General features: G+C 39.7%; 2 protein-coding genes across 8 annotated transcripts in view; both read right to left on the reverse strand.

Moving 5' to 3' along the window:
- Nucleotides 1-390: 390 nt before the first annotated feature.
- gnb5b (guanine nucleotide binding protein (G protein), beta 5b) lies at nt 391-16,072 on the reverse strand. Its single transcript, XM_023261590.3, has 13 exons — nt 15,915-16,072; nt 14,418-14,567; nt 12,330-12,441; nt 10,870-11,006; nt 10,676-10,717; nt 9,281-9,357; nt 8,794-8,926; nt 5,345-5,488; nt 5,099-5,190; nt 3,727-3,775; nt 3,279-3,375; nt 2,793-2,959; nt 391-987 (listed from the first exon to the last, which is right to left on the reverse strand). The coding sequence occupies exons 2-13, from the start codon at nt 14,541-14,543 to the stop codon at nt 976-978; spliced, it is 1,188 nt and encodes a 395-aa protein (XP_023117358.1). The 5' UTR covers nt 14,544-14,567; nt 15,915-16,072; the 3' UTR covers nt 391-975.
- Nucleotides 16,073-17,521: 1,449 nt separating this feature from the next.
- Nucleotides 17,522-24,353, reverse strand: part of myo5aa (myosin VAa) — a 55,563-nt gene continuing 48,731 nt past the window's right edge. For all 7 annotated transcript variants that reach the window (XM_055009544.1, XM_055009546.1, XM_055009541.1 and 4 more), the window contains 7 exons: nt 23,947-24,101; nt 23,529-23,618; nt 22,870-23,020; nt 22,295-22,577; nt 22,013-22,187; nt 21,791-21,871; nt 17,522-21,159 (listed from right to left, as the gene is read on the reverse strand). In XM_055009544.1, coding sequence (XP_054865519.1) covers nt 21,007-21,159; nt 21,791-21,871; nt 22,013-22,187; nt 22,295-22,577; nt 22,870-23,020; nt 23,529-23,618; nt 23,947-24,101 — 1,088 coding nt within the window. In that variant the 3' untranslated portion in view covers nt 17,522-21,006. The remainder of the gene's footprint in view (nt 21,160-21,790; nt 21,872-22,012; nt 22,188-22,294; nt 22,578-22,869; nt 23,021-23,528; nt 23,619-23,946; nt 24,102-24,353) is intronic.

Raw genomic sequence — 24,353 nt, forward strand, 5'->3', positions numbered from 1 at the left:
ATTTCACTCATCACAACGTCATAATGAAAGACTTTTCAGGTCTGGAGCTGTTTCCTTTTCTCTCCACCACAGAATGGGAAAAATGCAAATCCCAGCCACTGGGAGTGAATCTAGGTCACCCTCAGTGCTGGGAGGCTGAAGCTGAATGCAGCCTGTGTATGGGATGAATGTCTCTGTGTGGCTCAGTCAGTTAAAATCAGAGGCTTTACTCGGCTCTCCGCGTTCTTTTGTGCGTTTAGAGCGACATGTTGGGTCACCTTTATGTGTTTTGGCAAACAAACAGTGTTTTTGTTGGCTTTGCCTGCCTATGAGGTCAGAAATAAGTGAATTAAAAGCAAAGAAAGCATCCTGTGTGTGAAGCGGTAGGTAGAACAGATCACACATGCAACATAAAATACTCAAAATCTTTATTTTTCTTACAAGAAATTGCCCTAAGCTGTTGAGCTGCATGTGTTTTGAAATAAGAAAAAGTCACGGTTACATTTAAAGCTGTCGTCGTTCAGATAATGCATGCAGGGATGGTAATGATAATAACAGTGAGTACACCTACAGCATGACTCTCGACAGCATTGGGGTAGTAGACTAACGTACATAATTTACAAGATAATCCGTGTATTGTCTGTAGAGCTACACGGCATATTAGTCATGCTGACGATCTCTACAAGTCAGTCTGGCTCTTTACACATCATTATTTCTCCCTCTATTTGTAACAACATGTATAATTACACCTCAGTCCTCAAGCTAACAGTAACAAAGCCTGGGAATCCAAACTTGTTTCACTTTCAGTTTAAATGAACACCCACTCTATGGTTATGATACTTGGATGCATTCTCATTCAGAGGCTTTATGTTTGTGCTCCTGTGTGTTCCCCAGACTGAAAGTGTGTTTAAACACACTGCTACAGTGGAGGTGATTTCAGTATCGGCCGTCACAGAAAGCTTCTGTCTTCACTGGACCAAAACCGCGATAAAGACTCTAGGCCCAAATCTGCATGAAAGAAGGAGCACAGTGACAATTACACAGACAAACAATAACTACATTTGTACAAACAAAACCCAGAACTATCACTTAATATCACAGCAGTTTCACAAAGAAGTAAAGATGAGGCTGGGTCAATATATAATTGAGGAACTTTTGAAGTCCATGGGATATATCTTGCATACATTTTTATTAAAAGTTAAAAAAAAAAAAAAAAGTTTTCATGTTCATTATGATCATGTCTTTACAAATTCCATAAGTATTTATTTATTATATACAATCACTTATTAATAAAAAATGACTGGATATCACTAAAATGTCAACTAAATAACGGAATTTAATAGCAACCACCTTCTAATTAGCTGAACAATAATAAAATCAGCTTATTCAAAAATTAAGTTGAGATAATCATGACATATTTTTTTGGCAATGTATCTAATTTTATATGGAAAATAACAAATTGTATCTGTGTCCGAGAAATCACTTTCAACTAAGTTACCCATTACAGAAACACCTCTCAAGGAAGTGTGTTAATTCCAGATCACATGACCTGCTCCACATGATGTCATTTCCTCCTGAAGAAAAGACTGGCCAGACTGCAAGGCTTTCTTAGTTATTTAATATAAAGTAGTGTGTGAGTCAAGTATGGATTTATCGCATGTCAACAGGTTTACTACAGTATCTTTATATTTGACTTTCAATTTAAATTTTACTCAGTTGAATATGTAATATTTTAGAAGAATCTTTCTCTAAAAATGCCATGTGGTGTTTAGTTATAGGCGGCCATGTTGATTTTAGGCCTGAAAACAGCAAAAAATGTCAACTATGATACAAAAAGTTACAAAAAATGTTACAAAAAGTCCCACAATTATATATCGACCTGGCCAATGAAAATGTTGAGGTGGCACAAAAAAAAACCCCAACAGCCATGACTTGATTTCAGGAATTTTATCATGCTGTAGTAGGAGTAGAATATGAAAGGTAGCTAATATACAATGGATGCTGTTTGATTCTGTCTCTGTGGTGGGGATAACTTAGAATTATATGCAAGTAATGAAGCCTTTACTGTGTCATGTTATTAATCTTTACTGTTTATTATTGCTGCTGTTTGATGCTGCAGGCATTTAATAAACTCAGAGTAAAGACTCCTACAAACAGCTGGAAGCGACAAATTAAACTTAAGCTCCTGTTAATGTTTTGAGGCCTGTGTGTCACATCTGTCAGCTGAAGGCACAAACGGTCTCTTTTTCACTTTCTGAGATGTTTATGAAGAGGTGGCTGCTACTTTTAGCTGCTACAGTCATCAGTGCTGCTTTCACTTCCACTTGGTCACCCCAGTTGCATTCAGTAAACCTGGACATGACAGATCTGGAGTGGCAATCAAGATTTCATTCCCACTGTGGAGGCGCCTCTGTCAGCAACCTCAAACTACAGTATATTTCTTCTAAAATGCCACTGTATATGAGAAAACAGGTCTGTTGTTTACCTGGGTAGAGTTTTACAACAATAAAGTTACTTTAGTTCAAACAAGGCTGGTTGCGTTTTGGTCACTAGATCTTGGCTGGCTCTACAAAAGAGCCTCAAATTAATTATTAATCTCATGGAAACACTCAGTGATACCTTTCAGACTGACCTTTTAAAAAAAGTTTTTGGTGCTTTTTAAAGTGAATCTATACCATTTATATACTGGTTTCTTTTTCTGAATATAGCTTAAATGGGAAAAAACAGCATTTACCTTCTAGATGTATCAAAACAAATGTGACAAAAATCAACTTCAGTGAATTTGTTTATTCATGTGGGAAACTCCTGCTCACCCGCAAGGTGTTGTCCCAGGAAGCCGAACAGAGCGCCGTGCCATCAGGTGACAATCTGACCCTGCTGACGCGGTTCTCATGGCCAAACATCATGGAAATACGAGTTCCTTTCAAAACGTCCCACACATTTATAGTGTAGTCGTTATACCCAGCGAAAAGCAGGCGACCTGTGGGTGGCAGGAGGCGTAGGGGGAAATGAAAATAAAAGAGGAAGAGGGGGATTTTGGAATAAAGAGAAGTAGCGAGAGACAAAGGATTTGGTGAAACGGCGAGAAAAATATTCTTGGAAGGAAGCACTGAAATTAGTTTCATTCATATTCAGTTCTGTAATATTAAGTAGCAGGAGCACTTGTTTTAACAACTTTAAATTCAAGACCATTTATAGGTCCCAGACGGAACGTGTGTTCTTTATTAGATCACAAATAAATCAGTCATGTCAAAATGTATTGAGCACATCTGACTGACTCGAGTTAAAAAGCTCCTTACCGCTCAGAGAGAAGTCCACAGTAGAAGCACCAAATACAATACTGTCCTTCTGGAAGACGGCGACTTCACGGTCAGCTCGCAAATCAAAGAAACGGCACTGAGGAAACACAGACACACAGAGAGACAGGACAATAATAACTTCATTCAGTGAACGGTCTACAGTACATACTGTCACAGTACATTACAGCTATAGTGTTGGAGTCTCTTTTAGTTATCGTACGTAATGCTAAAAGTGATATTTCGTGCAGTATAGATGTTTTTCATGTTGCCACAATATGTTTAATGTCTTAATTACAAAGAATAAATCACGTAGTTCATCTCAACACCGAATTATGTCCAAAAAATGACTCAGAGCAAGCCCAATATATTGATGTAACTTATCTATGCAGGAACTGAAAATGTCATGACATGAGCAGGAAACAGATGCAGGTCATATGATGTTACTCACTGTGGCATCATCTGAAGCAGATGCAAATGCGTCTCCACTGGGGTAGTACCTGGACACATATGACCAAACACACGTGTTGCTGTAGCAGTGTGTAATGATTGATTCAGTTCATTTCATAAGTGTGTCATTGGAGCTGCTTCACACAGCTGGAATGTGGTCTTCTTCTTCCTGAATTATCTGAACGATTCAACATCCACTTTCTCACCACTTTTCAGTTTTCCCCAACATCCCTTCTCCTTTTATGAATGTTTTGCCCCTCATACATTAAACACTCAAACATGCACATGCATCAACAAATGCATCTCACCAAGCTGGGAAAAAAAGCACAAAACTTTGCTAATATTGCTTCACATTTTGAGTAACTTCCTGAATATAATTTATTTAGTTGAAATTGTTATCTGCAATATTTTACCTAGAGATTGCTTGTCCTCTGTTTTTAACCCTTTAATGTTTGTCAACCGTCAACCTCCTTGCCAACACACAAGCCATCTCAGAAGAAACGCTATACCTCAAGACCCTCACAACCACAGCCAGATATGCGGTACGACTGCTGTGGGCATTTGCCACTTCACTGTGACAGACATCGACGGTGCAACCTCTGGCAAGGGTGTGTCCTGATGGAAGTGCCAGAATGCATGGTTTTCCTGCACTTGAACGCAAACCAGCAACGCTTCGTACCATACCACCAGAAATGAAGCCGATAGTGCTGCTATAATCTACAGTTTATAGGAGTTTTCCTATATTTTTTTAGTATTTGTAAATTTATTTTGATACATTGGCTGTTACAATTTGCTTACGTTTGAAAGTAGAAAGAGTTATATATGCATAGAAATGTCTTTTTTTCAGTTAAATGCATAAAAATGTATGCGGACTCTTGAAATCGGACCTTTACCATGAAATGACATCTCAGCTGTTTGGCAGGGGTCAATATTTCAAAAACTGCTGAGTCTATTCATTAAAAAAAATTGATTGTTGTTGTTAGTGCCCCAAGGAAATAACAAATATAATGAAATATTTTTTTCATAGCCTTTTTCTTGATGGGGACGTTAAAAGGCCTCAGAGTTTCAGACTTGACCAGATTGACAGCACATGTGATTAACTGATATCTTATCTCTCAGTCATTGAAGATCAAACAATAGACAACAGTAGAGGAATGATTCAGGTCTCCTCTATGACACTGTACATGTGTACAAACATTTGTGGATGAATCAGCCTTTTTCTTGATGCATTCTGATTATTTAGGACAGAATCCATTTATTCAGGTTTCCTTTATCTACAGATTTGACATCTTTGTCTTTGTCATCTCTGTTGAGGAGACTTTTTCAGTGTTTAAATGAGGAATAAGAGAAACAAGGTGGAGAACTGGACTCACTTTACACAGTTGATGTCAGACTCGTGGCACTCAAAGGACTGAATGTTCTGTCCGGAGCGCATGTCCCACACATTGGCCTTCTTATCACAGCCCTGATAACACACAAGCAAGCACACACAGGCACGTTAGAGAAAGGAAATATTGTTGCTGGGGCTTTTTTGTTTGTTTTTTTTTAATTACCGGGTTTCCCCTTGATCAAATTAATGTCAAAGCCACACAGATACACAGACTGTCTCTTTCTCTCACCCCAGTGACAAAAGTGTTTCCAGTCTCAGACGGAGCGAGGTCCAGCGATAAGATATCAGATGTGTGACCGTGGAAACTCTGCAGCAACTGCCCACTCTCCACATCCCACAGGGCACTTGTGCCGTCACCACTGCAGGACAAGAGCTAACAGACACGTACATACAAAATATACACAGTTACCCACACATGGATTCAAGAGCGAGGGCACTACACGGTGTCTAAGTAAAAAGCCAAGTGCTCAGCAAACACAAATCTGAAAACCTGAAGTCACGTGCAGTAAAACAGACAGATGTGCACTGAGTGTATTTGTAACATTGTAGTAACCCAAATGAACCACATCTCTGCCTGCCAGCCTGTAACCAAAATGACAGTCAACTCTACACTGCTGGAAGTAGACAAGATGAAGTTGACAAAAACCATATTCTTCTGGAAACTCCACAGTGGTTATGGAGATTGTTTGATTAAGGGACAAACTGAGATAATTATAGTTTGACAAGACACTGGAAAGACAAATATTAAAGCAGGAGATTATAAAAATTTCAAGAGAAGTTGTAAACAAATGTGTTGCCCATGCTCCAAAATAAAACTGCATGATTTGATTGATTCTAGAGACCTAAAAGACGATATTTCATTGCGAACTCCTACACAAGACACAGTTAGAGGTTGTTAATGAAGTTATTAGTTCCCTTCTTTATATGTGTGACTTTTACCTTGTGGCTTTGCTTTCATTTCCCAATTTACAGTAAGATTTGAAAGCGAGAAATGAAACAGCTAAAAATAAACTGGACATTCTGGCCTTCAGAATTATTATGCAAGTGACATCGGTAGAATTTCTGTAAAATAAACAGTTTTTCAGATCAATTCTATTCAGTTTGCTCGGGGGTCTCCCAGGGTGTACTGTGGGAGTATGGGGTACCAGGCTCGCTGATATGAGCCATTCGGTCCCTGTACAACCAAAGTGAGAGCTGTGTCCGCATACTCGGCACAAAGTCAGACATGTTTTCAGTGGGTGTTGGACTCCACCAGGGCTGCCCCTTGTCTCCGATCCTGTTCGTGGTGTTCACGGACAGGATCTCAAGGCTCAGGCCGAGGTGAGGAGGGTGTCCGGTTTGGGGACCTCAGGATCGCATATCTGTTTTTTGCAGATGATGTGGTTCTGTTGGCTTCCTCATATCATAACCTTCAGCACGCATGTGATTGGAGTGGTTTACAGCCGAGTGTGAAGTGGTGAGGATGCAGATCAGCACCTCCAAGTCCAAGGCCATGGTTCTCCGCCACAAACCGGTGGATTGCTCCCTCTGGGTTGGGGGGGGAGTTGCTTCCCCAAGCGAAAGAGTTCAAGTATCTCAGGATCTTGTTCACAACTGATGGGAAATTGAAGCAATAATAAATGCAGCAGTAATGCGGGCATTGTATCGAACTGTCGTGTTGAAGAGGAAGCTGAGCCGCAAGGCGAAGCGCTCAATTTACCAGTCCATCTATGTCCCAACCCTCAGCTATGGTCATGAGCTCTGGGTTTTGATCAAAAGAACAAGATCGTGGATACAAGCGGCCGAAATGAACTCCCGCTGCAGGGTGGCTGGGCTCAGTCTTAGAGATAGGGTGAGAAGCTCAGACATCCGGATGGAGCTCAGAATAGAACCACTGCTCCTTCGCGTGGAAAGGAGCCAGTTGAGGTGGTTTGAACATCTGATTCGGATGCTTCCGGGAAGACTTCCTTTGGAGGTTTTCCGAACACGTCCGCCTGGGAGGAGACCCCGAAGTAGACCCAGAACTCAGTGGAGGGATTATATATCTCATCTGGCCTGGGAATGCCTTGGGATCTCACAGGAAGAGCTGGAAGGCGCTGCTGGGGGGAGGGATGTCTGGAATGACCTGCTTTGTTTGCTGCCTCCACGACCCAACCCCGGATAAGCAGAAGACAATGGATGGATGGATGGATGGATGGATGGATATTTCAGATCACTGTATCGATCTGAAATAATGTCATTAATTAGTTTGATAGATGATCTTAAAAGGGGAAGGAAGAGGATTTTCTGCATGATTAAGCAAGTCACGGTTCTTACGCAACATGGGGAAGAAGAACTTTCTTTCTGACGACGACTGACGAGCTGAGCTGGAATATTAAGAAATGAGATGTTGGAGACGGTCAGCACCTCCCTACTAACACAGAAAACTCTCACTGTAAGCCATGTGTCATGCACACAAAATGCCCACATGTCAGCAATTCTACACACAGATTATGGACACATGCAGACATCAGAGGTTGCTAGATTAGAGAGCTCCTGTCAGATGACCTCAGGCACGAAACGCACCACATCCTGCCTGCACCGAGAGGGAGCTCCAGTTTCAACATGAATGTAATTACCAGCAAGCCACAATTACTGACACACACACACACCCACACACGGACGGAAACCTCAGAGAGCTTTTGCATCAGTCCGACCTATCTTACCACCTGCATGCTGCCATATATTAATTAATTACCCAGTAAACCCACGTGTAAACTCATACATCAGTGCAACAGCAGATGTGTCAAAACTCCACAGTGCACTCTTTAACTGTCACATGTACACACACATAGACACAACCCAAGCATGTAACCCAAACTTTAAGACTGTTTGAAAGTGCCGACTAGTGTGCGTGACAGTGTGTTGGTGCATCTTTGTGTGAAATACAGTATGAGAGGAGATGTAGAAAGGCAGACAGGAAGAAAACATGCATGTGCGTATTTGTGTGTTAAATGTTCTGCCCTCAGGTCAATGTGCTCCACTCTTTCCTAGATAAAAGCCACTCAGCGTCTATTAATATACCTAGGACAGAGGATCAGAGCCCTTCTTGTCTCGTTTTTATCCCCCCTCCTCAGTCCTGCCATCCATCACCTCTCTCCTCCTCTTACTTGCCTCCTGACTGTGCTCCTCTGCCTTGCTAAGGGCCACACTGGACTGAATTATTAACACCAAATATCTCCAGCCGTTTACCTTATATTCTACGTTTAATTCGGTCCTGTAACATCCTTTTTTCCTGCTGACGAGGACCAGACACGACACAACTAAATAAGATGCTGGATTTTAAACAAATGTATAAAATACAAATATTTTATGATTATTTTAACGCCGTCTCATTTTTAGCAGATGAGAAATGCAAAGAATTTTGAGATCCATGTGTAGGGGGTATGGTTCTCAGTTCTGGTTTGAGATAGTTTGGGTTCAAATGCTTGAAAAATATCACAAAGCTAATGAACACTTACAAGGCAGTCATTTTTGTATTAACATACAGGTTTGGCAGCAGAGGCTGAGTTTAAGCAGAGAACAAGAGCATTAAAGGCACAAAGTAGGCCTCAAAATATCCAGAAGAGAACAGCAGGATAAACAGTCCACGGAAAGAAACATTTAAAACTGCGGTATTGTGAGTTGCACCTTCTTTCTTGGATTTGAGTTGATGCTCACCTGCATGTCAGAGTTGGTGAAGGTGCATCCAGATATGTAGTTGGTGTGCATGGCGACCGTTTTCTTCTTTGCAGCACAGTTCTCATTACTGTCCAGTGACAGCGGGATCACGGAGCATTTGTTATCCAGGCCACTTTTGGAAGAGGTAAAGACAAAGAAAGTTAAATAATGCCTCTCATATAAATGGAGGTGACCTGGTAGACATCACTCACTGTTTTGGAGTAAACAGTGTACAAATGTTATGCAGAGTTTAGGGGATTTCCTCCAATATGTGTTACATTCAGTTCATTCAGTTCTGATGTTCTAATTTAGTGTCACTGAGCAAAATGTCAAACAAACGCATGCACTTTTACAGACAACTGAAATAGGTGTCCTTTCTGTCCTTTCTGTAAATTCACTTTAAAGTGAAGCTGGTCATTTTTAAAATTAGAAAGAATGTCAGTCAATTAAATATATGTGATTTAAAAAAAAACCTCTGCTCACTCACCCACATGCTACAGCACAACCTGAGGGAGCATAAGCACACGCCATGACCCATGTAGTTGGCATAGACATCCCATGCTCCTGCAGAAAACACAGACACAAAGAGACACATAAATGCATGTGTAAGAGAAAAAAAACATCAACATTTATTAGTAGATAGAAAATACACTCTTTTTAATAAGCATAAACATGCTTTCAAATGCAGTGACAGCTGACAGCCGTAGTAGATGTGGATGTGCTGCGTATTAACAGGGATTATCCATCAGGAGGCTCCACTGCGGTTTCTCAGCTATCATTTAAGTGCACTCAAGCATGCGCTCACACACATAGAGTCATTACAGTGGACAGATGGATGGATAATCTTTAAACGCATATTTCTATGTGATGGTGTTGTGTCCTCTCTCTAAGATGAGTAAAGGAGCGTAGCATGACCCGACCACCCGCTCAGCACCAGCACATATGGTGGAGAGAACGCAGCTTGTGAGCATCCAGAGGAAATGAAATACTCTCGGCCTTATATAACCGAGTAGAGCAGTGGGTGAGGTTATATTGGGCAACCAGGCTGCTGGAAGTAACAGTCCTTTTCATATTTTTTTCCCCACAACGACCCTTCTTCCTTCACTCGGATGGACATTAAAGTCTAATGTTAGATTTATGTGAAGCAATATTATTGCTGTATAAGAGCAGGAAGTGAGTCTCTGCAGATACAGAAATGTACAGCTTCATGTGCACTTAAATCAATGTTGAGCACACATGAAACCAGAATTTTTAACTCATAGGTGTTGTACCACTTCACTGTTGAATTACCAACCTAGTGAAGGAATTAAGTGTTTCTGTCCTTTGAGGCTAATGAGTAATATGATTTATAACATATCAAATGGGAAGTTTTAAAAAAAAAATTGAGGGCAAAACATTAACAAACAAGAAAAGCACTCAGAGAGTGCAGTACTCCTTCAAAGCTGGCAGCTGACGTAGTGCTCACTTGTTGTCATAGTTACAGTGATGCTGTGCCGCTATTTGGCAATGATGCAGAAATCTTTAACAAATCTGTGGATCCAGACTGTAAGAAACATCACTGCCAAAATCTAATCAATTGGTCCTTGTGTCATTTCTGGCCTTCCCTGAAGATTTCATCCAAATCTGTTTTTCAGTAATGTTGCGAACAGACAGACTAACAGATGGACAAACGTACGCCAGTCAACACAGAACTCCACCACATTCTGGGCGGAGTAATGATGGTTCAAATCATTCAACAAATTTGTGTGTTAGTGAACTGATTAATAAGTTTCACGTTAAAAAAACCCTTTCAAACATATTTACAGCAGCTTTGTCTATTCGACTCCGTATTTCCAGCTTTTTCTTTAATATGCACAAAAACACACCATAGACTTCTCCTCACCTTATTGAGAGTGAATCCATCCCAAACGATCACTTTCCCATCCTAGATTACAGGAATACAATGGTGTTAAAACAAAAAACAAACACATGCCAAATATTATACAGTATAATAACATAAAATGAATATTTCCATATCATAAATATTGCACATAATCTTTCTATATACTGTACGACTGTGTGTGTGCAGCTGTGTACCTGTGAAGAGCTAACCAGGCGACGTTTGTCTTTGCACCAGTCCATACACAGCACCTTGTTAGTGTGACCCTTCAGCACACGTCTGGTCTTTATGGACAGAGCTCCCACCACCTCCACCTTCTCTGCCACCTGATGCACTGAGGGACCACACACACAGACACACACATTAAAATTCACGTTTTTATGGGCCATGACATCAAAAGTAATAGAGACATACTCCAAAAGCTCTGTTACAAGTTCCTTATTCAATAATATTACTAAGTAAAAGTACAGGAGTGGTTGAGGAAATATATGGGCCCAGGTAAAAGCACCCATGCATGTAGTGTAAAAATATTCCATTACAAGTAAAAGTCCTGCATGAGAAATCCTACTGAACCCTGTAAGACCTAAATACAGAAAAGAAACGAGCAAAACAAACAAACAAACAAACAAACATATGTGTATATATATATATATATATATATATATATATATATATATATATATCCCCAAATATAGAAAAAAATGCAAAAAATACAACTAATAAAAATAATATATAAATCCAAATATAGAAGAAAACTAGCAAAAAAAAGACAGTAAATGAGCAAAAAATATATATAAATATATAAATAGAAAATAATATTTAAAAACATAAAACTGATGTATTTCTGCAACAGTGGGTTTTACAAGGTTAAGTAAGTCTTAGCAGCACAATGTAGTTAAATGGAACACATCTCTGACTAATCTACTATTATATATGACATTATTATATTATTAATAGTGGAGCATCAGTGTGTCAGCAGCATGTTACTGTTGTAGCTGCTGCAGGCAGTGCTGCTGGGCTTTGTTAAATTACAGATAACATCGAGTAAAATCACAGAAAAAAAATAACAATTATTACTTTTGCATGTTGACTGTAAAAAAAATTAACAAAAAAACCCACACCAAAATGTGAAGAAAAAATATGCATATTAAGGACTGATGTTATTTTACAGATTTCTTTGTTTTGTTAAATCATAAAGTCCAGTAAAACCCAAAAAACATTAATTTGCATGGTGACTAGAGAAAAAACAGGCAAACATGCATATTTTTCACAAATATTGATTAGTTTTCACTGTTTTCCTATGTTTATATCGACCAAAAATATCATTAATTACCAGATATTTGCTTTTTTTCTTACAGTTGTTACAGTTTTTAAGGTATTCCTCCAGTTTTTACCATATTTTTACTCGATGTTTTTGTTTTGTTTTTTTTACAAACTGCACTTGCAAACACTTCGACAGAAAGCAGCTCTAGTCTCACTTCCATCACATGAACCTTCATTTCAATAAACTGTCTTCAGTCAGCATCTGGTTAAAAACAACTGCAGGAAAGTGAAGAGAGGCAGCTGACACCTGCGCGTCTGAACATCTAAAGAGGAAAAAGTCGACAGAGAGTCGGTCGGCTTGTTGTTTGTTTGTTCGTTTGCTTCGGTCACTTACGCTCCACGTCGTTGAGTTTTCCTCGATCCTCCTCCAGCTTCTTCTTCAGACTCTCGCATTCCTTCTTCAGGGTCGCCAGAGTTTCTCCTTTCTGCAGCCCCTGACAGGCCATCTTTAGGAAACAGGAGCAGAGACGGTTAGAGGTTTGATTTGTCCTCGACGGTGATGCTGCCGCTGCTCCGCTCAGCCTCCTGCAGCTTGCCTGTCTGTCTGTCTGCCTGTCTGTCTGCCTGTCTGCCTATCTCTCTGCCTGTCTGCCTGTCTGCCTGTCTCTCTGCCTGTCTGTCTGTCTGTCTGTCTGCCTGTCTGTCTGTCTGTCTGTCTGCCTGTCTCTCTGCCTGTCTGTCTGTCTGTCTGCCTGCCTGCCTGCCTGTCTGTCTGTCTGTCTGTCTGCCTGCCTGTCTGCCTGCCTGTCTGTCTGTCTCTCTGCCTGTCTGTCTGTCTGTCTGTCTGTCTGTCTGTCTGTCTGCCTGCCTGTCTGCCTGCCTGCCTGTCTGTCTGTCTGTCTGTCTGTCTGTCTGTCCCGGGATTCCCTCTGAGCGCTGAGACCAAACAGGCCACATCAGTGTCTGCTGTCCGAGACGTGTTATAAAGACGAAATATCGTGTGTTGTTTTATAGTAATATACTTTACAATAAATGTTAGAGTCACGTGGAGGTTATCTATTAGTTTGAACAACAACAACAACAACAAAGACACTTTTTTTTCTATAATATTCAAAAGTGTAAGAGGAGGACTGTTGAGGGCAATAGCCCCTGGTATGGGGTAAGAAGTTTGACTTCAATCATTTTTAATATTGTAGCTCTATAATTATGTATACTACAATCTATTACATTATAGCTAAACAGCAGTAGAAAATGTATCATGTCTACTCTGCTGCTTTGATCAATCGATAACAATGAATGTATAGTGACGTTTTCTAACTCCGGTCTATCAATTCATAATTAATTGTCAATAATTTAAAAATAACAATAAAAATTTCAGCTCGTGTAGTCTCACATTTATTTGCAGTTAAAATCAGAGCCACAACTGATCATTCAATACCGAAAATAAAGTTAATCTTACGTTTAAGTAGCAAAATTGATTGATTATGATTTCACATTTAGTTTTATTATAGCAATGTTGTAGCACGATATCATGTAATCACCTCTGAAGTTGTTCACTTAAGCATGCTTCCTGTGCACTTATTATAATTGACATTCAATACATGTTAATATTATAGTGTTCCTAAGGTCTAACCATAGTTTAACCATATAAAAGTATAAGTTTTTTCGTAGCAGGAAGTTGATCTCTACTGATTTTAATTTCATTCAAAGACCTCACTTAATAGTTAACCTGGGTGGTCGTAGGGTTGCCAGGTCTGTGGCTCACCCGTGTTGCTGTGGGTTGATTTTTTAACTCTCTGGTTGGGTAGAACTTTATCGCATGCAAATTGCATGAACAGTATCCAAAAAACCCACACATTTTAATTAAATCTATTTATTTTTGTCAAACAGACCTGGCAGCCCTGCTTCATGCACTGATAGCCGCCATAGTGTGACTGAGGATGTTTGGTTTAGTGAAGCTGAGTGTGTCAGTCGGCTTCATTCGGACCTTAGGATTCATGACTGTGTGTGTTTGAGACACATTAACACAGCTGGAAGTCAGAAGGTGCTGCAGAGTCCTGAGTTTATCAGATGCTACACAAAGTGTCACATCAAAGTAAAGGCTTCCTTCACATGGAGCGTGCTTCAGATTGCTGCTATTATCAGAGCCTACAGATAAATAAGGGAAGTATCCTCCAGGAGCACAAGGATGAAAGAGTGCACAGACTTAAATGAGGTTTTGGATTTTATCTCTTATTCTACAAAAAAAAAAGTCAGTTGTTATTGAATGATTGAAGTACAAATTGTTGAAGCAGTGTAGTCAGTTTATCTTGTTCCTACTTTCACCAGTCATGTACATTTGTATGTGAAAACAATTTAGGTCAGCTTGTTTTAAATGTGCGTCAACATCGGCACAAAGTGAAACGAACAATTAAATTCAGCTTCACACAGAAAGCTCTGACATGTTGCTGTCTGCATGAAGTGATCTGTCAGCGAACTTTACCACTTCCATGCAGAAGGAGCAATAGTTGATGGGCTCGTTCTTGATGTAGATGTTCATCAGAGGACTGGCGGTTCCACAGCTGTCGCACGGGCCGAAGGTGGCCGCCACAAACGTCTGGTCACACATGGCTGCAGGAGATCACCGACCCACCTGGAAAACCAACACACAGGTAAACCCAGACATAACACCACAGGCTGGAGGTTTTTATTTTATCACTTCATAACTGAGGCTCTTTTGATTTCATTACTGGACTGTGACCACTTTGCCTGTGTGTGTGTGTGTGTGTGTGTGTGTGTGTGTGTGTGTGTGTGTGTGTGCGTGTGTGTGTGGTGCACATGAGATAAGTAGTTGGTAATCTAGTCCAGTCTGATCCTTCTCAGAGCTCCAGAGCAGAGCAGCTATTCTGGGAACCTACAGCTAACACTCATTTTGTCTGTAATGCACTGCATGATAAAGAAAATTCACACTAAATACGGTCATTAACGTCACAAATTCGACCACTACTGTAACTTCATTTGAAGCACTAACTTGTTTTATAAATACACATTTGCCAATGCAAGCATTAATATTAACAACAAAGGCAATTAGACACTAATCTGTTTACTTTTCTGCAATGTTCTGTAACATTTAGTTAAAAAAACATGCCCGTCTATATGGCTATTGAAGTGATTGAAGCTCATTATCTCTACATTTTTTAGCCCTTCCATTGACAGCAGTATAATGTACAGTATTTATGATATACAGTATTTATAGAATTAAATAGTATAGAAAATGTGTAAAAATAAGTGTCCTTATTTTTGAAAGAAAACCACTTTTTTTTCAATGAAGACAACATTAAATGAATCAGAAATACAGTCTAGACATTGTTAATGTGATAAATGACTATTCTAACTGGAAAGGGCTGATTTTTAATGGAATATCTACATAGAGGTACAGAGGAACATTTCCAGCAACCATCACTCCTGTATTCTAATGGTACATTGTATTAGCTAATGGTGTTGAAAGGCTAATTGATGATTAGAAAACCCTTGTGCAATTATCTTAGCACATGAATAAAAGTGTGAGTTTTCGTGGAAAATATGAAATTATCTGAACTTGTGAACGGTGGTGTATAAGGCACTTGAACTCATACTGACAATTCACTGGATCAGTCCTCAGTTCACACACAAACTTGTCATAGATGACATCAGTTTCCATTTGAAGTCCTCACTTTAGTCACTTTAGTGTGTAAATGGCCTAAAATGTATGGTTACAGGTGATCATTTTGTGTTTGGGTCATTTTAAGCTTTTTTTGTTCTAAAATAACAGAACTTGGATTGGGAATTGGCAAAAATTGGTTTCAAATATGCATTTTCTTTCTTTGTTTTGTAGGTTTGAACTCAACAGGTGTTTCATCACAACACATTCCACGACTTAAACTCACGTGAACGCAAAACATACTAAGATCACCACCTATAGCTGCCCTAACAACGTTAAAAACTAAAAGAGAAATCTTACCTTACAAGAGAATATTTCCCTCCGTACAGCAGGTACCTGGAGATGTGAGAGGAGTTTTGCAGTGAAGAGGATTGACAGTGAGGGACAGAGAGGGAACAGTAAGCTTCTTAGCAAAGTGTTTAAGCCGTGACTGTTTTTACCTCCAGGCTTCATACCTTCCTGCAGCTTCACCTGGACGGTTACTTTTACAGTGTAATCCAGTGCGTTAAAAAAAAAATTTTAAAAAGTGGATCACCTTCATCTGCATCATGTAGCCTGAATGGATGTTATCTTGTCTCAGAATAGCAGAAACTTAAGAGAAATCTGAACTGTAAGGCTGCATTTTATCAGTGTTAAAGGTACAGCAGCCATGATGAATGAATTGGTTGTTTGTTTAACTTTCATTTAACTAACTGCTAACTATTTTTATAACTAACTACACTGTAAAAAATGTTTTTACGGTAAAATTCTGGCAACTGTGGTTGCCAGAATGCTACTGCAAAATTACAGTAATACATTTTCTACATTTATGGCAATGTATTGATATTGTTGATTTTAGGGTTAAAAACGTGCTTCATTACATATTTTATTGTAAAAAAAAAAAAAAAAAAAAAAAAAATTTCATCTTTGAAAATGCCATAGAAAATAAAGTTTGTGTAACTGATTATAAATATTACAGCATTTTTCCATTATCAGGACAACAGTTAGTGTATTTAACATTAAATATATGTATTTTTAGCAAAAAATTGCAGTTAAAGCTGTCAAACATTAAAGCATATGTCTGTTATTAACACAAAAGTACATCAGTTTGACCAGTAACAGACTGTAGTTTTTACATGTATTAAATGCAGAAATTGCCATGTTACTTGTTATAAATATTGCAGCATGTTTCCAGTCCCAGCACAACAATATGTACATTAAACTGGGATAAACTGTATTCTCTTTGAGAATTAAGTGCAAAAATTACAGTAGTGTTGTACATATTATGGCATTTTTCCATTAAATACTGTGCAGGAGTCGGAAATATATTTTTTTCAAGAGAAAAAAAAATCTAAAAAACACAATTTTCTCCTGATTAGCCTATCTACGGTGATTCAGTATCATATAAACTGCATCAAACTATTTTAGAGTTTGCAGATTTTTACCGTCATGGTTTGACAGTTTCTCACTGTAAAATTCAACATTTTTTACAGTGTACTCTGAGTAAATTCTGATTATAGAGACATATATATGCATATTTTCTGGTTTTGTTACTACTTTATGATAAATGGAATATATTTTGATCATTTGAGGACGTCTCCGGCTTTGGGAAACAATGATGGACGTTTTTCAACAGTCAAAAATGGAAATAACTTAGTCGCTATCCGATTTACAAAGACAATTACTTTCCTTTTTGTAATGTCTAATATGTTTATATCATCATTAGATTTGCATTTTCACATTCTATATAATCCAATAAATGTACCTCTAAAGAGAAGAATATGAGCTTCTAGTAAATAGTACTATTTGTTTAATTTTCTGTTCTTAACAGATGATTTGAGCATTTTCCTTGTGTTACAAGTGAAAGAATCCAATTCCAAGACTTACAGATGAGAGACAACACAAAGGATCTCCCGCTGACAATCCGATAGTGTTGAATTCTTTAATTTTACTTTTACAGATTTGACAATTTTATTCCAAGTTTCTTAACGGTGAACACATTCACTAAGCACAGCTACCAGAAACTACAAACAGTCCAGTTTGTCAAATGTACACATGGGTTTAGAGAGGAAACGTTTGGTACTGGCTTCAGCATGTTCACACCAGTACCAACAACAGCTGGGGGCGATGATATGATACATCTTCTGTTTTTATCTATTTTTAAAACGGCACAATTAATGCTAGTGCTCATAAGAACAATGGTAATTTATAATGTCTACGTCATATCATACAACCAACTCTCTCCTAAATGTAGAAACGCAGAGTGAAGGAATGGCGTTTTCTCCTGTTTGAGAGCCCAAGAGAAGCCCAGGAGAACAAGATGCTGCAGCAGCTCTGCTCAAAAAACAAATGAACCAATGAATCTAGTATTACTCACATCTGAAACTGGGCCAGTCTTACTACAGTCCACCGAGTCTGAGCTGCGTCTGTGAAACTCACAGATACTTGTGGCTTGTATCTAGTCATAGCATTAATAAAACAGCAGGCAGGGAATGTGCAAGAGGAAGATTAACGGGGCCACACTTGTGTAAAAAAAAAAAAAAAGTGTTAGAACTCAAAAACAAAACTGCGAAGTGTGAAATATTTCCTTTTACAGTCCATAACCATCCATTACTGATCAGATTTTCTACTGCTGAGTTGAAAAAGTGCATTCTGGCTGACAGATAAACAGTACAACCCATCTAGAGACACCAACTGTTGGACAAAAGGACACATCAAAATAAAAATGATCACATTTAAACAATTTATAATTCACCTTACAGTGGAAACGAAAAAAAAATACTGCACGGACAGAAGAGAACAGAACAATGCCACACCGCTGATAATGTGTAAGTCATTCAGATAGCAAGAAATTCAGATAAGGCTTTGTCTACAATGCGCAGCTAAAATCATGATACACTTAATTAACATTTTGAAACATTCATAAGCTTGATTAATTCCTTCCTTCTTTCTTGGTACAACTAGCAGATATGTTTTCTTCACACAAACCGTACGTTCCTCTACCAACACATCCAAACAACATAACAAAAGGCCGGCTGATAAAATGTGGTCCCGATCAGAGGAGATGGGTTACTTTAAAAGACAAGTGCAACACAAAACAGCTTCACAACTTCTCTTTACTCCACTTAAAATATGTCAGAATGGCATTTAATGAGATGCTTCACCTTGATAAATGAATATTCTTTCTGTGCATGTAGTATGGACCTGATATTTCCCTGGTTTGTGGTGCTGTGTCCACAGATCTCCATGTTTTAAGGAGAAAATACTACATCAAAGTGAAATATCTTTTGGAAAGGGTAAGGTCAGTGGGCAAAATAAGGTTCGCGTGAGGGCAAGAGGCAAATGCGGTCGACTGTTAATACTAATGGCACAAAGGGAAGCAAGTGCTAAACAGGAGGCAGCAAAGATGATGCTAATGCAGACAAAGAGCTCTTTGTCACAACATGGGCAGAATACCTGACACTCATCCAGCAACTCTCAACTGCACTGTGGTTTCTCTTCATTAAATAAAAGAAAACATGCAGGTTAATTTCTGTAACTGGTAATGCTGGTAAATCCAAGCCCATGCAGGTTAGATGAGGACAGCAGCAGCAGCACATGCTCTGCGGTTTATACAACGCTGTCTCTGAAACAAAGGACCAAATATTATGTCTGGATATCTAAACCGAAACAACCAAGACAAAAACTACCTTGTAACCCTCAACCTAACCCCAATGGTGCAATTGAGAAGCGGAAAAAGCGCAACATATTCCATTTTTTTTGGTAATAAAAGCCCATGTTGTGCTTTCTTGGCCACTAAACGGGAAGGCATAAGGTGGAGGTGTGACAGGAATCGACCCACGGAGCTGCGTTAGTGTTGATGTGCGAAGACGCAGAGGAAAATGCAGTAAAGCTGAAAAAACTTGAGGCAGACTCTGCGAAACCAACTTCACAAAAGCATCTCCTGTTCATTCTGCTTAACAATACATGGCTTCACGATATACATAAGATAATGACAATACTGAAATAAATAATCACACAATGATAATAGTAAAAACATTTTTCAAGGCTCTGACTAAAGCCATGACCCGAAGAAAACAATTGGAGAGAAAAAAAAAAAACAGCAAGCAAAAGTGTAATGTTGTGTATATGTGTCTGTATTAGCATTGCAGTGTTGATGTATGAGTAAACCTCTCTGTGTCGGTGTTTCCTGTGACGTTCGGCTCTGGTCACAGCTGTAAACGGTACAAATCGGAGCAGGTTCAACCCTCGGCAGGGATTAAACCTCGTACTTTCTCTCCTCAAACCTGCGCTACACCTCATCTGCCAGAAATGGAGGCTGAAGATGACAAAGCGACATCTCTAAGTTTAAGACTTAACAAATGATCCGTGCCGGCACTCGTTAAACTACACTACATAATTTACCTGATACTGACATAAACAGCCTACAATGCAACTAAACCTGAACCTGTCTTTACAGAGCTGTTCATGATGGGAAATGCTGCCCCCCCATCCTTCACTTGAGATGCTTATTTCTGCAATGAGAAAGCTTCTAATCTTAAAAAGGGAGGGCGCAGGTAAGTGCAATAAATAAAATACAGGATATATACTATTGGTATTTATATATATTTATTTATGTATAAATAATATAGTACAGATGATGATTTTTCGTCTTGGCTTGACTGTATTCGGAGATAAAATGAAACTGTCACCTCGACGTAGGGTGGAGAGAGAGCTAATCTTTGCACATTCTCACTCAACTGTCTCAGTACCAGGACTCACCCACCATATCAAGGCAGACTCAAACTACTCCTTGCTGCGAGGCCTCGGCGCCTCCTGTTGGGTCTGCTCTCGGGTATCGATGCAAACATTCTCACCGGGGAATGAGACGTGAACAACAACAACTACCTTAACCATTAACGTAAACACAGAGGAGGGATCGGAGGGGACGGGCGTCGATGAAGAGCACGTACTGGAGGCATTGATCTGGTCCTGTGGCTTCTCTAAGAGCAGGCGTTTATACAAGCAGTGGACGGACGCTGGCGATGGAAGGACAGATTTAACTGTGGCTTGCTGTGTGTGTGTCTCTGTGCGTTTTTGAAAGAGAGAAGGTGCACGTGAGTGTAGTCGTGCATGTGGACGCTGGGAGGATGAAAGTACTGTACAGATGTGAAATTCAACATGTGTGTAATTTTGGCACGTGTGTCCAAATTTAGACCAGAGAATCTAGAGAACATTTTTAATTCTTTCTTCTTTTTTTGGGATATGATTGTTCAAATAGTGCCAATACAAACATCTACTTTTGGAGTGTATGTGACCCTCAGAAAACTTTTCATTTAAATTTGGGCCAGTGGGGGTCACGTGATTTGCATTTCCGACTGTGGCCACCAAGACAAAATGACTGCAGGACTCAGATCGGTCCAGCGGGTTCGGGTTAGACGCGAGTGAGGAATGCCAGATTGAGCGAGCCGGGGATCTGGATGGTTTCCAGGGCGAGAGAGGATGGGTTAAACGGAAAGGTGACCGGATATATCATCTTCGTGTCCATCAACAACTGGGGACTCTCACAACGGTCTCGTAGGCGAGTCTGTACGGAAAGAAAAAAAGGATTGAAAATAGTTCATATGCAAAAAAAATAAATAAATCTGAAAACCTAAAAAAACCATCATATTTGTTCAAGGACTGTACTAGAGTCATACTGCAGCTTGACATCTTCCCACCAGCCAAGAAGTCAGTTTGTTTTTTTCAAAAATAAAATTCCTTTAAGATACCAAGGTGCAGCATTTTTTGATTCATTGTAATTTTAAAAGCTTTTATTGTAAATAAACGAATTGTTAGCAAAAGCCGGTGGATTTAGGCCATTCAGTCTGTCTGTGGGTCAGATCTGTGGGGACTGAGGAGCACCCTTCATCCCAGAAAATAAGCAGAAAAGATGAGAAAATAGCAAGAAAAGCAAAAATCTTACACATTTTGGGTAAATGGTACACAAAGATCTTATTTACTCGAGTGAGCATCAAACCTGCATTTACTACCATAAAAGTTATTATTGCATCACTGTGGTAACAGAAGGTTCAAGTTATTAAATGGAAATACTTATCAGACTAAATTTGTTTTCCTGTTAGGAAGCTGTCTTCCAGGATCATTTGCGTCTTCAATTTTCATACTGCAAATGCAGGAGATATACATATCGTAGTGATGAATCAAAATAAATAAATTACCTGTATAGTTCGAATGAATGCAACCGACACTCTCTCCTCAAACTCATTGACCGGGGTGTAAAGGTTCAGGACCTTTACGATCTAAAAGCGATACACCCAGAGGTTAGACATGATGCCAAAAAATTTAAATAAATAGTGCATTTGCTGAGTTTTCTTAGCTTTTAAAGAAAATCTGGTCTGGTTTATTTGCATGCAGTGTAGTTTAAAGACAGGAGTGTTTACCTGAGCAGTGGTGAGGGCCAGGCACATGGAGCAGATGGCCTCTGCATCCTCGTCAGTCTTCTTCTTCACCTGCAGCAGCTGAGCAGCCTGAATCAGAGGCTCCAGCGTCTCTTTGGCTCCACAAGTCATCAGACCTTTGTCTCTGAGCCACTCCTCCAGCTGGCTCACATTGTACCTGCGCACAAACAGTGAAACACCGACATGAGTTCAGTGGACACAAGAAAAAAAAGCGTAATACACATTAAGTAGCACCGTGTCTCTCTCTCTCTCTACAGCTCCTACCTGATCTGCATGCCTTTGCTCCAGGAGCACATGTCTTTGCGTAGCAGCAGGTTGTTGAGGGTCACGGCTCCGATGATGTAGAACTGCTGCTTCACCACCTGCTTGATGAGCTCGGGGTCGGTGCCGTGTTGGCACATGGTGGAGTGGAAGGCGCTGAGCTGCCGCAGGATGGAGTCCAGGGTGTAGGTGCCCTCATCGGCGATACTGGACGTCCTCTTACGCAGACCTGTGGGCTTCACCCCCGACACACCCTGGATGGTTTCATGTTCCAACATGCCAGATACTGCAGGGAATATATACACACACACACACACACACACACACACACACACACACACACACACACACACACACACACACACACACACACACACACACACACACACACACACACACACACACACACACACACACACACACACACACACACACACACACACACACACACACACACACACACACACACACACACACACACACACACACACAGTCACTATATCAAGAATGATTTTGTCTGTACACAGTAAGAGCAGGGCTTAATATGAATAGCAGTTCGTATGAGCACACAGACACACCTATCATGGGCTGGAGGATGTTCTCCATGCATTTGATCAGCTGCTGGTAGATCTGGATGGCCAGGTCACTGATCACTTGTCTGTATTCTGCAAGGTCGAAGTTGGACAGACAGTGCTCATTCTGCCTCGAGGTGTTGTGCTTCATGAATTGCTGAGAGAAGAAAGATGAAATCTATCTGTTAGACAGGCACAAATCAAAGAACCTGTGTATGTCAACAACAGAAAATACATATTATATGAAAGCAAACATTGTCTCAACATGTTTCAAATAATTGTATTCCAATTTTTTGAAAATTCTAATTGGGTATGTTTTTAAAAATTTTCTACTTTCTATCATCAATAACACAATCCAAAAATGATAATTTTGACAAAGAAAATTAAAAAAAAAAAAAAAAACACCTAGTTAATTAAAGGTTTGTCATTTTCTGTTAGTGAGTTGACAGTTATTGGTATTGCAGTAATAGTTCAGTACAAATCTGAATGGATGACGAAAACCAAGTACAACCTTTTAATTCCCTCCTATTAGTAAATACAAATACAGTGATTAACCATGTAAAGTATTTAGATATGTCTCAAACTGAAGAGAAGAATGAATCCAATTTATGATGCTTAACAGAGAGAGAGTTTCTGTGATTGTGTAAATTATGTGTTGGTCTCACCTCGTCTCCACTGTACTGTTTCAGACAGTGCAGGAAGCGACAGGTGTTAGCCAGCCAGAAGGACACCGTCTCAAAATCATCACCTCGTTTCTGAAAGGAAGAGGAAGAATTCAGTACAGTCAGCAAAAGCTTTTTTAGTTCTCAAGATACTGCAACGAACAAAAACAGCATTTTAGCTGTTTCACCCCAGCATGATACATACAGTATCTGGTCATGCAAAGACAATTTTTCAACAAGAGAACCACCACTCTGTATTCTTATCATGTTGTGTATGGATTGGTAACCAGAAGTGAAGGGCTCACCCGCATAAATTCAGTCAACAGATGTCAGAGAACATGTAATGACCCACTTCTATTCAAACCCATATGACTAAACTGTGACTTACAACGCCCTCCCTTCAGGAATGACATGTACATACCTTTAGGATCTTTTTAATGCTGTTGATGGTTGATGTTAGCAGAGTGCGGACCTTCTGGTCATCGTTTACGTAGTCGGCATGTCTCAGACACATAAACAGGATGTAGGCTGGCAGACCTGGGATCAGATTCACCGCTACACCACGAGGCTTCAGCTCTGCAGAGAAAGAGGACCGAGTTCAATGAGAATACTTTTAGATTTTGAAAACAAACCCTTCAGTTTAAAGAGTTGAAGTTGTCCATCTTAAATCTTTATTGGCAAAAATCAACATAAAACAGATGGACACCAGGTGATGTGAACTCCAAAAGCTTGTAACTCTTTCACATTCCCTTCAGCAATTCCTCAAACTTTAAGACCAAAAGAAACACTACAAGGTCCTCCATGTGCTTGCTACATATCAGTGGCTCT

The sequence above is a fragment of the Amphiprion ocellaris genome, chromosome 1 (assembly GCF_022539595.1).
Source record: "Amphiprion ocellaris isolate individual 3 ecotype Okinawa chromosome 1, ASM2253959v1, whole genome shotgun sequence".
Classification (NCBI taxonomy): Eukaryota; Metazoa; Chordata; class Actinopteri; family Pomacentridae; genus Amphiprion; species Amphiprion ocellaris.

What these genes read in the sequence shown, in the direction of transcription:
- gnb5b (XM_023261590.3), bottom strand. Translation starts at nt 14,543, where the DNA reads ATGTGTGACCAGACGTTTGTGGCGGCCACCTTCGGCCCGTGCGACAGC. An exon ending in TCACCAACTCTGACATGCAG is followed by an intron (nt 5,489 to 8,793) that starts GTGAGCATCAAC and finishes CGTGTCTGTTAG; the next exon opens with CTCTTGTCCTGCAGTGGTGA. An exon ending in GAAACACTTTTGTCACTGGG is followed by an intron (nt 5,191 to 5,344) that starts GTGAGAGAAAGA and finishes GTGTGTTATCAG; the next exon opens with GGCTGTGATAAGAAGGCCAA.